The following is a 14,694-nucleotide window of genomic DNA, read 5'->3' on the forward strand; positions in this document are numbered from 1 at the left end:
ATTCACACTTTATAGATACCGCTTACAAACTAATTCTCACATTAAACCATAGGATAATTCATACAGAAAATCAAAATAATGGAACAAATGAATAAACCCCACAGCTCAGCGACTCGCCATCTTGGAGCTTCGACAACTAGCCAATCGCAAGGAGCCTTACTCAGCGTGGGCTGAGTGACATCGCCCTGAACAAATCGGTTAGCGGATCTCCATAGGTCCCGCCCCCTCGGTCATAATGGACTCCGGGAGTAGCGAATGGGAGAAGCGAGAAGGCGGGGCTACTCCGGACGGTTGAGCAATGAGGGGCCGCCTTGTTGGGAGGTGGGTGCGAGTGAGGGGTCAGACCGTTTAGGTGAAGGCGCTCGGTTTGGGAGAGGGACCTGTCGTCGGGTGCTTGGAGACATCGACATCGACATCGACATCGACATCGACATCGACATCGACATCGACATCGACATCGACAAGGACAGGGCGAGGGCGATGATCGATCAAAAACGCAAGGCGCAGGAAATGGCGCTGGTTCCGACCAAGCGGCCGAGGAACGAGGCGGTACCGGGGGTTCCGCAGCAGGCGGTGAGGCCCGGGCTGGAAGGGAAGGGAAGAGAGAGAGAGAGAAGCAGGCAGGGCCCTCCCCGCCTCCCGTAATATCTCGGGCCTCCAGCCACCGCGGGGGTTAATCTGACTTCTCGCCTGTGGAAGGATCCAGAAAGAAAGCATCCTAGTGATCAAAGGAGGCCGTTCGGCCCATTCTGTCAGTGCTGGCTCTCTGGAGGAGAGCCATTTCCCTCAACTTCTCCCCATAGCCCCGATGTAGACTGAGGGATAAACCTTAACCAGGGCACTGAGGATAACCCTCCTGTTCATCTTTAACACATTGTGAAGGGATCTTTTACATCCACCTGAGCACGGAGATGAAGTTTTGATTTAATATTTTTACCTGCACTTACCAGAGTGGTGTACTCCCTCGCTTATCTCATTTAACTTTAATAACAAAACTGAAAATAACTAGTCAGTCAGTGATAAACAAGCTGCTTGTAACTGACACCCAATCAATGAATTGGTCTTAAAAACAAAAGAACTGCAGATGCTGTAAATCAGGAACGAAAACATAGTTGCTGGAAAAGCTCAGCAGGTCCGGCAGCACCTGTGAAGTAAAAATCAGAGTTAACGTTTCGGGTCCAGTGACCCTTCCCAGAACTGATTAACTCTGATTTTTTAAACTTAATAAATGCAGTCGGACCCAATGAATTGGTCAGTTGAGTACACCAGTGGTAGATTTGTAGTGTCTCTACCTCTGGGCTAGAAGCCCCAGGTTCAGATCTTACCTGCTCCAAAGGTGTGACATGACATGTCTGAGCAGGTTGCTTAAAATATATTTAGAAGCACTCTAGGTCCCCCAATAGTCAGTGGGGAAACTGAAAAAAAAATAAGGAGATCTCAGACATCTGTAAGAATAATAATGTTGTAATGGTAGGGGCTTTTAACTTTCCAAACATAGACTGGGACTGCCATAGTGTTAAGGACTTGGATGGAGAGGAATTCGTTAAGTGTGTACAAGTACATTTTCTTATTCAATATGTGGATGTACCTGCTAGAGAAGCAGTAAAACCTGACCTTCTCTTGGGAAGTAGGGCAGGTGACTGAGGTGCCAGTGATCATAATTCTGTTAGTTTTAAAATAATTATGGAAAAGAATAGACATGATCTAAAAGTTAAAGTTCTAAATTAGAATAAGGCCAATTTTGACGGTATTTAGCCAGGAACTTTCAAAAGTTGATAGGGAAAGGCTAGCCGTAAGTAAAGGGACAGTTGGAAAATGGAGGCTTTCAAAAATGTGATAACAAGAGTTCAAAGACAGTATGTTCCTGTTAGTGCGAAGGGCAAGGCTGGTAAATGTAGGGAATGCTGGCTGACTAGAGAAATTGAGTCTCTGGTCAAGAAAACTAAGGAGATATGTGTCAGGTATAGACAGCAGGGATCGAGTGAATCCCTAGGGGAGTATAAGGGCTGTAGGAGTATACTTAAAAGGGAAATCAGGAAGGCAAAAAGGGGACAGGAGATAGCTTTGGCAAATAGGGTTAAGGAGAATCCAAAGAGATTCTAAAAATATATTAAGGGCAAAAGGGTAACTAGGGAGAGAATCGGGCCTTTTAAAGATCAATGTGTCCATCTATATGTGGAACCACAGGAGGCAAATGAGATATTCAATGAGTATTTTGCATCAGCATTCACTATGGAGAAGGACATAGAAGCTAGAGAAGTTGGGGAAATAAATAGTGATATTTTAAAGTGTCCATATCATAGAGGTGGTATTGGATGTCCTAAAACGCATAAATGTGAATAAATCCTGATCAGGTGTATTCTAGAACATTAGGAAGCTAGGGAAGAGATTGCTGGGACCCTTGCTGAGATATTTGTATCATTGATAGCCACAAGTGAGGTGCCAGAATACTGGAGGGTGGCTAATGTGGTGCCATTATTTAAGAAAGATGCTGTAGTGAAGCCAGAGGACTATAGACCACTGAGCCTGATATCAGTGGTGGGCAAGTTGTTAGAGGGGATTCTGATGGACAGGATTTACATGCATTTGGAAAAGCAAGGACTGATTAGGGACAGTCAACATGGCTTTGTGCGTGGGAAATGGTGTTTCATAATTTGATTGAGTTTTTTGAAGAAGTGACAAAGAAGATTGATGAAGACAGAGTGGTAGACGTTGCCTACATAGACTTCAACAAGGTTCCACGGACAGACTGGTTAGCAAGGTTAAATCATGTGGAATCCAGAGGGAGCTAGCCAATTGCATACAAACTTGGCTTGAAGGTCGGAGACAGAGGATAGTGTTGCAGGGTTGTTTATCCAGTTTGAGGCCTGTGACCAGTGGTGTGCCGCAAGGAATGGTGCTGGGTCCACTGCTTTTTGATATTTACATAAATGATTTGGATGTGAATATAGGAGATATAGTTAGTAAATTTGCAGATCCCACCAAAATTGGAGGTGTAGTGGACAATGAAGAAGGTTATCTCAGAATACAATGGGACCTTGATCAAATGGGCCAATGGGCTGAGGAGTCACAGGAGGAGTTTAGTTTAGATAAATGTGAGGTGTTGCATTTTGGGAAGGCGAATCCGGGCAGGACTTGTACAGTTAATGGTAGGGCCCTGGGGAGTGGCGCCAAACAAAAAGTCCTAGAGGTGCTGCTGCATATTTCCTTTGATGGTGGAGTCGCAGGTAGACAGGGTGGTGAAGAAGGTGCTTGGCACATTTTTCCTTCATTAGTCAGTGCATTGAATATAGGAGTTGGGATGTCACGTTGCAGCTGTACAGGACATTGATGAGTCCACTTTTAGAATACTGCGTTAAATTCTGGTCTCCCTGCTGTACGAAATATGTTGTTAAATTTGAAAGGGTTCAGAAAAGATTAACAAAGATGTCAGGATAGGAAGAGGATAGTTGCCAGGATAGGAAGGGCATCAGATGCTGAAGCGTGGCCTTAGAGAGGTTTATACAATCGTGAGAGGCATAGATAGGGTGAATAGACAAGGTCTTCTTCCTAGGGAAGGGGAGTCCAAAACTAGAGAGCTTAGGTTTAAGGTGAGAGGGGAAAGATTTAAAAGACACCTAAGGGGCAACCTTTTCATGCAGAGAGTGGGTGCATGTATGCAACAAACTGCCAGATGAAGTGGTGGAGGTGGGTGCAATTACAACATTTAAAAAGCATCAAGATGGATGCACAATTAACAGAGGCTTAGAGTGATATGAGACAAATGCTGACCAATGGGGCTAGATTAGTTTAGGACACACAATCGGCGTGGATGAGTTGGACTGAACGGTCTGTTTCTGTACTGTATGACTCTATGGCCCTATAACTAGTTAACAGTTCCTGTCTCAGGTTTTTGGAATTGCAGCTGGTATAAATGCAGTGGATTTTGCTTATGTCCAGGATAAGCTGGGCAAAGATTGCCTTGCCAGAGTACTTCCATTAACTTGGGATTTGATGAGCAAAGGAGTTTTAAGGTCGTCGTCTGAAGCCGACTTGTGAAGAACTGGTTATTTGGTTACAAGCAGATTGAAGTGAATAGTCCTGGGGTTAGAGTTCCCAAAACAGTTGTATTGGATTCAATGATGATACTGTCGATCTCCCTCAGATCTGCTGAGTTTCTACAGCACTTTCTGTTTTTGTTTTAGATCTCTAGTATTTGCAGTTTTTTGCTTTAATTCTGTGCTGTGATTGATGTTTATGCCAGAACGCAGAGAATGTTGCATTTTCGTCTCCCTGCTTATGTAGAAGCATCTTTGTTGGCATAGCTTCTTCATCAAACAAAAGTGTAATGATTGATTATACCTGGGACAATTCACCTTTTCTGTCAGGTGTTGACAGCAGTTTACCAGAGTGGCATCTGTACCTAATATACTACATCACACATGAGCCTCTTAAACTATGCACAATGTTTGAAGCCTTGTGATGCTTCGTGGTAGCACTCTGACATCTGGAAGTCTTGGGTTTAAGTTCCACTCCAGAAACCTGAACTTATTATCTAAATAATGCTTCAGTGCAGCACTAAGTAGATTCTGCGTTCATCAGTGGTTTATCTTTTCAGATGAGACATTAAAGCAGGGTCCCATATGCCCATGTAGGTGAATGTTTTGAAGATGAGTAGGAGAGTTCCTGGTGGATTTTTTTTTTTTTTAAACCCCTTGACCTCAAACCCATGTTATCAGATTATTAACTTGTTGCTATTGGGAATCTTGCTTTATATAAGTTTTCTGCCATGTATCCCTACAATACAGCAATGGCTGCACCTCAAAAGTGCAACTGGCCCGAAGACTCCAGGTGCATCATTGTGGCACATGAGAACTACAAACTGGAACAACTTTGTCCTAATGCTTACTGATTAGCTGACTTTCGCTTTAGCTGAGGTGGTTTAATTTGGGATGCCAGACAAGTATGAGTCCCACTCCAACCTCTGCCCCGCAGAACGTGCAGCCCTCTGACCCCATCCCAAGCTCACCATAAAACCCGCGGACAAGGGAGGCACAGTTGTAGTATGACGCACTGACCTCTACATCGCCGAGGCCGGACGCCAACTCTCCGACACCACCTACTACCGCCCCCTTGATCATGACCCCACCCCTGACCACCAAACCATCATCTCCCAAACCATCCACAACTTCATCACTTCAGGTGACCTCCCACCCACAGCCTCCAACCTCATCGTTCCCCAACCCACACCACCCGCTTCTATCTCCTTCCCAAAATCCACAAACCTGACTGCCCTGGTCGACCCATTGTCTCCTCCTGCTCCTGCCCCACTGAACTTATCTCCACCTATCTGGACTCCATTTTCTCCCCCTTGGTCCAGAACTCCCTATCTACGTCCGTGACACCACCCATGCCCTCCACCTCCTCCAGAACTTCCAATTCCCCGGTCCCCAACACCTCATCTTTACAATGGATGTCCAGTCCCTATACACCTGCATTCCCCATACAGATGGCCTAAAGGCCCTCCGCTTCTTCCTGTCCCGCAGGCCCGACCAGTCCCCTTCCACTGACACCCTCATCCACTTAGCCAAACTCGTCCTCACCCTCAACAACTTCTCTTTCAATTCCTCCCACTTCCTACAGACAAAGGGGGTGGCCATGGGTACCTGCATGGACACAAGCTATGCCTGCCTCTTTGTAGGTTACGTGGAACAATCCCTCTTCCGTACCTACACTGGCCCTAAACCCCACCTCTTCCTCCGTTACATTGATGACTGTATTGGCGCCGCCTCGTGCATCCACGAGGAGCTCGAACAGTTCATCCATTTCACCAACACCTTCCAACCCAACTTTAAGTTCACCTGGACCATCTCTAATACCTCTCTCCTTCCTGGACCTCTCTGTCTCCATCTCCGGCAACCACCTAGAAACCGATATCCATTTCAAGCTCACCGACTCCCACAGCTACCTAGAATACACCTCCTCCCACCCACCTTCCTGCAAAAATGCCATCCCCTATTCCCAATTCCTTCGCCTCTGCCGCGTCTGCTCCCAGGATGAGGCATTCCATTCCCGTACATCTCAGATGTCCTCGTTTTTCAAGGACCGCAACTACCGCCCCCCACCCCCGTCAGTGGTCGAGAACGCCCTCGACCGTGTCTCCCGCATTTCCCGCAACTTATCCCTCACATCCCCTCCCCGCAATAACAACCAAAACAGAATCCCTGTCGTCCTCACGTACCACCCCACCGACCTCCGGATCCAACGCATCGTCCTCCGACACTTCCGCCATCTGCAATCCAACCTCACCACCAAAGACATTTTTCCCTCCCAACCCTTATCTGCTTTCCGGAGGGACCACTCTCTCCGTGACTCCCTTGTCCGCTCCACACTCCCCTCCAGCCCCACCTCACCTGGCACTTTTCCCTGCAACCACAGGAAGTGCTACACCTGCCCCTCACCCCCATCCCAGGCCCCAAGAAGACTTTGCACATCAAGCAGATGTTCAACTGCACATCTGCTAATGTGGTATACTGCATCCGCTGTTCCCGTTGTGGCCTCCTCTACATCGGGAAACCAAGCGAAAGCTTGGGGACCGCTTTCAGAACACCTACGCTCAGTTCGCACTAAACAACTGCACCTCCCAGTCGCGAACCATTTCAACTCCCCCTCCCATTCCGCAGACGACATGTCCATCCTGGGTCTCCTGCAGTGCCACAACGATGCTACCCGAAGGTTGCGGGAACAGCAATTCATATTCCGCTTGGGAACCCTGCAGCCCAATGGTATCAATGTGGACTTCACAAGCTTCAAAATCTCCCCTCCCCCTACTGCATCCCAAAACCAGCCCAGCTCGTCCCCACCTCGCTAGCCTGTCCTTCCTCCCACCTATCCCCTCCTCCCACCTCAAGCCCCACCCCCATCTCCTACCTACTAACCTCATCCCGCCCCCTTGACCTGTCCGTCCTCCCTACCTCCCCCCTACACTCACCTTTACTGGCTCCATCCCCGCCTCTTTGACCGGTCTGTCTCCTCTCCACCTATCTTCTCCTCTATCCATCTTCTATCCGCCTCCCCCTCTCTCCCTATTTATTTCAGATCCCCCTTCCTCTCCCCCATTTCTGAAGAAGGGTCTAGGCCCGAAACGTCAGCCTTCCTGCTCCTCTGATGCTGCTTGGCTTGCTGTGTTAATCCAGCTGTACACCTTGTTATCTCAGATTCTCCAGCATCTGCAGTTCCTACTGTCTCTAAGTTGGAGTCCCAGTCGAGACTGTAACGTAATGATTGCTGGGTTCTGCAGGGTAAATTCTGGTTTTGAAATTTGATACCCTAATATGAATTAGATCAGCAACGCACGTGTATTGGTTCCAGTTTGTCTAATGTGTACAGCAACTTCATTGGGGAGTTTGGATTTGAGGACCTTTCCAATTCACATGGTCCATGCAGTCCATCCAACATGTTGTAATGTGGGGGAGGGAACAGGTGTTTGAACTGCCACCTAGATCAAATTTTCTCATTTGTTTTACTGCCAATCATTTAGGGTCCCCCGAGAACGTCAAGTCTTCAAGCTCCTATAATGCTTCTAACAGGTCACGAGGGAGAAGTTTACTGCTGTAAGTTCCACCCAAATGGATCAACGCTGGCATCTTCGGGATTTGACCGACTCATACGTAAGTGATAGACTATTTCATCTTTGTTCTGCCTGCACTCCTACAAGCTTGTTAAGTCGGTAAATATAACTAAACTTTAATTATTTTAGAATTGTTATGTAAGGTCCTGATCATTTTGTTAATAGTGGTACATTTCTTTGCCCTAATATATTAATGGCAATATCAGATATGACGGCACTGTAAAGTGTGATGGTGGAAGTGTGAGGTCACCCATTTTGGATACAAAAAAAAACAAATTTGAATATTTTATTGATGATAGATGAGTTGGTTTGTGCTAGAGCTAAGGGAATTCACTATCCATGTACACAAACTACTAAAACTCACTGCACAGAATGTAATTGGAAAAGCTAATGCAATGTTGCCCTTTATCTCAAGAGAATTAAAGAGTGAGGTGATGATGTGTCAACTTGTACAATGCCCACCTGCAGTATTATATTTGGTTTTAGGTATCATCTTTGAAGAATACATTAACTTTGGGCAGAGTGTGTCACAAAATCGTCAGTATGATACCACAGTTTAAAGGGTTAAAATATGAGGATGTAGTGCATAAGCTTGTCTTGTATTCATTGGAGTTTTAACAGTAGAGGGGTTGCTAATTGAGTTTCTTAAAATGATAGAGATTCAGTGGGGTACAGACAGAAACTATTTCCTCTGAAGGATTCCATTATAAGGGGACATGATGCCAAAATTAGAACCGAACCATTCAGTAGTGAAAATAATAAGTGCTTTTTCAATTGTTGTGTGAATCTGACCCTCCTGACTCTTTCCTCACCCACCAGTAAAAGTTGTGGACGTTGGATCAAATTGAAGTTTTAGGTCCACGATTGTTGAATTTCTGTCATGTAAAGGTATCAAGGAATATTTAGCAAAGATAGGTAGATGCTGTTTTAAATACAGGTCAGTTATGGGCCAACTGGCAGAACAGGCTCAAAGGGCTGATTGGCTTGCTTCTTGTTTCCTGTGTTCCTATAATGTATAATAGGTCCATGTTCCGTTCATCTCAAGCTGCAAAAGTACCCAGCACTTTACTTTTTCCAACTTGTATCATCTCTGGAATGAGTATTTTGAGCTCTAGAACACTTGCCTGAACTATTCGTCACTAATGATCATTTTAGGTCTGGTTTGATGTAATCAGTTGTGTAGCAAGCAAGATCTGAGCTGGAATACAATTTGTCAATGTGAATTTGAAAGTATTAAATATCTCCGGTGGCCGTAGAATGTATTTTATTGTACAAGGCTTTGAGTTGAACATTGATCCTGAACTGGTTTGTAAGATATTGAAACACAATAAAAATTTTTAAGGCATTAATCCAGTTTCAGTAACATTTCTATACTGAAGCCAATTGAATATTTTTACAATCTTCCTGACCCACTAGAAGTGTGACTAATTAGATATAAGTATATTAGGTGTACAGTATGAGGTACTGCTAATGGGGAACATTGCAAGGATATTCTCAGTTTCAGTATAGAAATGTAATATTATTGAGTTGTTAAAATGTGTAAAAATATTGTCAGTTGGTGTCATCCCGGATGATTTTGAAAGAGAGAAAAAGCTAACAACTGTAGCTGCAGACAGTTGGAAATAGAAAATAGCAGGTTATCCAATATCTTAAAAACAGCAGAGATGGTGTTTCTGTAGGTGTAGGCCATTCATCAAATGTTCATATTTACAGCACAAAAAAGGGCTTTCAGCCCAGTAGATTCATGTATGGTTTTATGTTCCACATGAGGCTTTCAAACATGAACTTCCCTCCACAGCAGCTATTTACTGAATTACCAGGTTTTGTTTTTCAGATTTAATGTAGCCATTTGTTAATATGTCTTACCTTGCCTTATGCTAGTCCGTCTAGTTGATTCAAAAAAAACTTTGCAAACGAGTCACTACCCTTGTATGAATGTATTTCTAGTATTCTCACGCAAGAGCTTGCAAAATTCAGTCATCTTAATCTCATAAAGTCCTCAAAAGCTATGTCAGGTTTAAGGTCCTTCATGTTTTTCTGCCTTCAGTGTTATGGAATGTGTATGGAGACTGTGAAAATTACGCTACATTAAAAGGCCACAGTGGAGCAGTAATGGAATTGCATTATAACACAGATGGCAGGTACTGTATTTTGTATCTTATTATCAAAATTTAGCTGACTTTTTAGTCAAAGAAATGATAGCATTGTATCATGATATATCATAGAGCCTTTTCTTTGAAATTTGGGACTAATTAGTTGAGTTATAGTCATCTTTTCCAGTCCAGCACAATCTTGTGTTCTTTGTGAGAAAGTGCTTTTAGTTTTTGAGTGACTTGATGTTGTGCCATTAGAAGAAAGAAAGACCTGCATTCATGTAACAGTCTTTGTGGCCACCAAACACAGGCTTTTTAGAAGTATGGGCTCAGCATTCAACTCCAATTTTTGCACAGCAGTTTGACAATGGGTAGACTATCTTGTATTTTTATGATGTTGATTGAGTGATAAAAATTGGCTGGGACACTGAAAAACACTCAGGCTCTCTTTCAAAATAGTATGATGAAATCTTTGTCTCCTGAGAAGTCTGCCTTGATTTTTATGCTCAAGATCTAAAGTGGTACTTGAAGCCAGAGCCTTGTGACTCAGGCAGCAGGGGTACTATAACTCAGGCACACCTGCCTTAACCTAATACTTTCCTAATTATCTAGTACGTAGAACAGTTGAGTGCTCCTTTTGAACTAATAAGCTGCATTCACCATCCTGCACTGTCCCCTACTTGTCCTTAGTGTTTTAATTTTACCAATAACTATCCTAGCTCATTCTGTCAATGGATCAGAAAATTATTGAATTAGTGACCTCTGTCTGACAAGGGTGGCATGGTAGTTCAGTTGGTTAGCACTGCTGTCTCACAGCGCCAGGGATCTGGATTCGATTCTACCCTCAGGCGACTGTCTGTGTGGAGTTTGCACATTCTCCCTGTGTCTGTGGGTTTCCTCTCGATGCTCCGGTTTCCTCCCACTGTCCGAAGATGTGCGAGTTAAATGGATTAGTCATGCTAAATTGCCCATAGTGTCCAGGATTGTGCAGACTATGTGGACTAGACATGGGAAATGCAGGGTTACAGGGATAGAATAATGGGGGTGGGTTAGTTTGATCTGGGTGGGTTGTTCTTCAGAGGGTCGGTGTGGACTTGATGGGCCGAATGGCCTGCTTCCACACTGTAGGGATACTGTGAAATGTATTTCTTTCTTCCCACAATCTAGTAGTCTATAAAACCAAAATTATGCATCACTTAGTTGTTCTAATTTATTTCTACTGCTCTTGCATTTTTTTAAGTATATATCAAACCCAAGCTATCTATTTTCGTTTTTGCAAGTCTAAACAAAATGGTTCCCTGGGCATCTTGAGAATCTTGACCTATGATCATTAGCTTTGGCCAGTAGTTGATAACCTGTGGCAAATCAAGCACATGAAAGGGAAGCAGCAATAAATAAATAAATTTTATTGAGTTAAAATAAGCTGAGTTTATAAGCCTTTTTAAAATCACCAAACTTATACTTTTTTCACAGTCCCCATCCCTCACCTTGGTTTATCCCAGCTTAAATGCTGGTTTAATGTTTGTGAATTTGTTGAACTACTATTTTGAAGCTTTCTTGCCTTTGAGATAATTTTCTCCTTTTTCTTCAGCATGCTTTTTTCAGCATCAACAGATAAAACTGTCGCAGTGTGGGACAGTGAAACGGGTGAAAGAATCAAGAGATTGAAAGGGCACACTTCCTTTGTGAATTCATGTTACCCAGCAAGACGAGGACCACAGTTAGTCTGCACAGGAAGTGATGATGGAACAGTAAAGGTGATTGCAATTAATATTAGGGTGTATTATGTTTCACTGAGAGGTTCATGAGACAAAAACTGAACAGTCAGAAATTCTAATGCAGAAGCCAGTAAGGATGAAACTATCCTGGCAAGGAGTGGGTAGACTAATGTGTCACCCTTCCTTGGGATAAGTGTTTTTCAGGACGTGGGGCTCAGTCAATAGCTCAGCATGTTTAACGGGTGAATAGCAACATCAGACAGACCAGAAATGCTCCTGGTTTAACATTGGATCTGTGCTGAATCTGCTAATTTGAGCAAGGGCTACAGTTGCTCGATCAGCATTGCCAGGTAAGGAAGTGAAATGTCAGCAGGATTTTTGCTGCTGATTTGCCATTTAGTTTCATGATCTGGCTTGCTGTCACCTTCAGCCCAGTGAAAACTACTCTCTAACCTCATACATCAAGAATTGCCATTTTGAAAAATGTACAAAAAGATTGGTGACAATTGTTCAGCTAAACCCCAACAAAGATCAGTGCCTTTAGAAGAGGAGCACAAATTTAACAGATACATTGGTCAAATTGTCAGCACAAATAATAGAAATAAAACCTGGACTGGTACAATTGATAAAATTTGAAAAGCCTGCGTAAAGAGGTGTTGTGTTTTTAATGGCAATGTGCAAATTATATATAGAATGACTCTTCTTTCACATCCATTGTTTATGTCACATCTTTATTTTCTTTAATGTATTTATCCATCTAATTTGAACTTATTTTTGTACCTTAGCTTTGGGACATCCGGAAGAAAGCTGCTATCCACACGTTTCAGAACACATATCAAGTACTTGCGGCAACGTTTAATGACACAAGTGACCAGATTATCTCTGGTGGTATTGATAATGACATAAAGGTATGGTACTCAGTGTGGTTTGTGAACCACATGAAAGTGTAAAATGTAAACGAATTAACAAAATTAGTGCTGAGTTTGGAATCCATTTAAATTTATGTCTGCAGTTCTTTTGATAAAAATACACTTTTTTTTAAGAGATAACAGTGTGGAGCTGGAGGAACACAGGAGGCCAGACAGCATCAGAGGAACAGGAAAGTTGATGCCTCGGGTCGGAACCCTTCTTCAGAAATGGGTCTTTTTTTTTTTTTAAGTTTCTTTCCTTTGTTCCTGGGGTGAATTTCAGAAAGTACATTTCTGTTGTGAATGCTGAACACTGTTGTCCTCGCCCTGGGTTATAGAAGATAAGTTTTAGCTGTATCCAATTATATAACTTGATCTGGTGGTCCTGAAGGAGATGGTTTATATTGAGTCAATTTGTAAGCACTGCTGCTACGTGTGGGAATGCATATCTCGCTGTTTATGGACCCACAGTACATACCACCTAACATCGAACATTGTTGAGAAAATACATATTTTGTTGAAGCTTTTCGTCTTACCCTCGTCAGGACAATTCTCAAGAATATCAATTTGGGAGGAAAACAAACATCTATACCATATGAGAGATAAATGCTGATTGGTTGACAAGTGCACTATGTTTGGAAGCATTGCCATGGAGATTGGACATCATAAACTGGTGCATTCTTTATTCTGGAAGGACTTTGTGTACCCTTACTTGATTTTATCACACTTCTGACTTTGACCAAACCAATTTCAAGCCACAGAATCTGGAAAATGAAAAGCCTGGAAAGGTTTGCTTGAAGCCAGCACTTCCTCAGGTGCATCATGTGTTAGAATCATATTATCTGATGATTTTTATTTATTGTATCCTTTCTTTGTGTCCAGCGAAACATACAAAGTTAACATTGGTTAATGCGAGATATTGCTGTAAAGTGTAGAATGTATACCTTAGGGCCTGCTGTACAAAAGATAGTTTGGTGACAGAGTGATTAAATATGTCAATAACTGTTAAATGCAGAGCATTAAGCATATCCTGTCTAAAGCTGCTTCCCTGAGAGTTTCTGGAGCAGTATTTTCCGCAGTCACAAATTGATCTCAGTGGTTGGAACAGAACATTGCATTTCTCCGATCAATCTGTTCAATTGAAACACGCTGTATGATATCCTAGGAGACTTTTAAAGGGATGTTTTATTAGCAGCTACTTCTGAAATGAAAGCGAGTTCTGTTTGTGGAGCATAACCACTATTCTCCTTTGTCCCTTTGCTGCACACTGTAAAGTTGAGTTGTGGGTTTACATTTGGTCCAGTAATAAGCTAACTAGCCAGTCTGAAGCTGTCGATCACGAAGGTCTAGTCAGAAGATTCTGTAACAACCACGTAAGAAGTAGGCAATTATATTTTGAGTCTTAGTACAGGAAAAATGTCTTGTTTTTGGCATTCAAAAAGACAAGTAAAACATAATTAGTAATGCACAGGTTTTCTAGTTTAGTTGATGTGCCTAGTGGGGTTTCCAGTCTGTGGCACTTTTTATTATTCACTCACGAGATGTGGGCATCTTTGGCTAGGCGAACATTTATTGCCCATCCCTAATTGCCCAGAGGTCATTTAAGATTCAACCGCATTGCCATGGGTCTGGAGTCACACGTCGGCCAGACCAGGTAAGGATGACAGATTTCCTTCCCTAATGGACACTAGTGAACCATTTGAGTTTTTCTGATAATTGATAATGGTTTCATGGTCATCATTAGATCCTTAATTCCAGGTTGTTTATTAAAGTCAAACTCCACCATCTGGCAGGATTTGAACCCGCGTACCCAGAACAATAGAGATAACAAGGTAGAGAGCTGAATGAACACAGCAGGCCGAGCAGGAAAGCTGACGTTTCGGGCCTAGACCCTTCTTCAGAAAGCGTCTAGGCCCGAAACATCAGCTTTCCTGCTCCTATGATGCTGCTTGGCCTGCTGAGTTCATCCAGCTCTACACCTTGTTATCTCAGATTCTCCAGCATCTGCAGTTCCTACTATCTCTCCCCAGAACAATAGCTGAGTTTCTGGATTAATAGTCTAGCAATAATATCACTAGGCCTTTGCCTCCCCTGTCAGAGTTGAGAGCACTATGATGGCAGGATATATATCCAGGAAGCGCATGAACAACGTCTTTTTGTTTTTGTTTTTTAGGATCTCTAGTTTATGCTGCATTAACCTAGATATTGGGCAAGTGACTGCATCTTTGTTTCATTGGCAGCGTGAAGAACATTGATAAGAATGACAATTAACACTGAACCTGAGAAAAATATGTATGGTTACAAGCCTTAGAAATGGAACGCTGTCCACTTAGTACTTTGTTCAAATAAGCAAAGTTTCTATCATT

At 43.1% G+C, this 14,694-nt stretch overlaps 1 protein-coding gene across 2 annotated transcripts; it reads left to right on the forward strand.

Moving 5' to 3' along the window:
- Window positions 1–315: 315 nt before the first annotated feature.
- snrnp40 (small nuclear ribonucleoprotein 40 (U5)) lies at window positions 316–13,937 on the forward strand. 2 transcript variants are annotated; one of them, XM_048592788.1, is made up of 6 exons: window positions 316–402; window positions 445–573; window positions 7,520–7,649; window positions 9,657–9,750; window positions 11,294–11,459; window positions 12,206–13,936. In XM_048592788.1, exons 2-6 carry the CDS (start codon window positions 481–483, stop codon window positions 12,368–12,370), a joined length of 648 nt encoding a protein of 215 aa, XP_048448745.1. In that variant the 5' UTR covers window positions 316–402; window positions 445–480; the 3' UTR covers window positions 12,371–13,936. The 2 variants fall into 2 exon arrangements, with proteins under 2 accessions (XP_048448745.1, XP_048448744.1); XM_048592787.1 differs by lacking the exon at window positions 316–402 and having other exon boundaries at window positions 410–573; window positions 12,206–13,937.
- Window positions 13,938–14,694: the final 757 nt, after the last annotated feature.

This window comes from Rhincodon typus, unplaced genomic scaffold (genome assembly GCF_021869965.1).
Source record: "Rhincodon typus isolate 14 unplaced genomic scaffold, sRhiTyp1.1 hic_rhity00001804, whole genome shotgun sequence".
NCBI lineage: Eukaryota > Metazoa > Chordata > Chondrichthyes > Orectolobiformes > Rhincodontidae > Rhincodon > Rhincodon typus.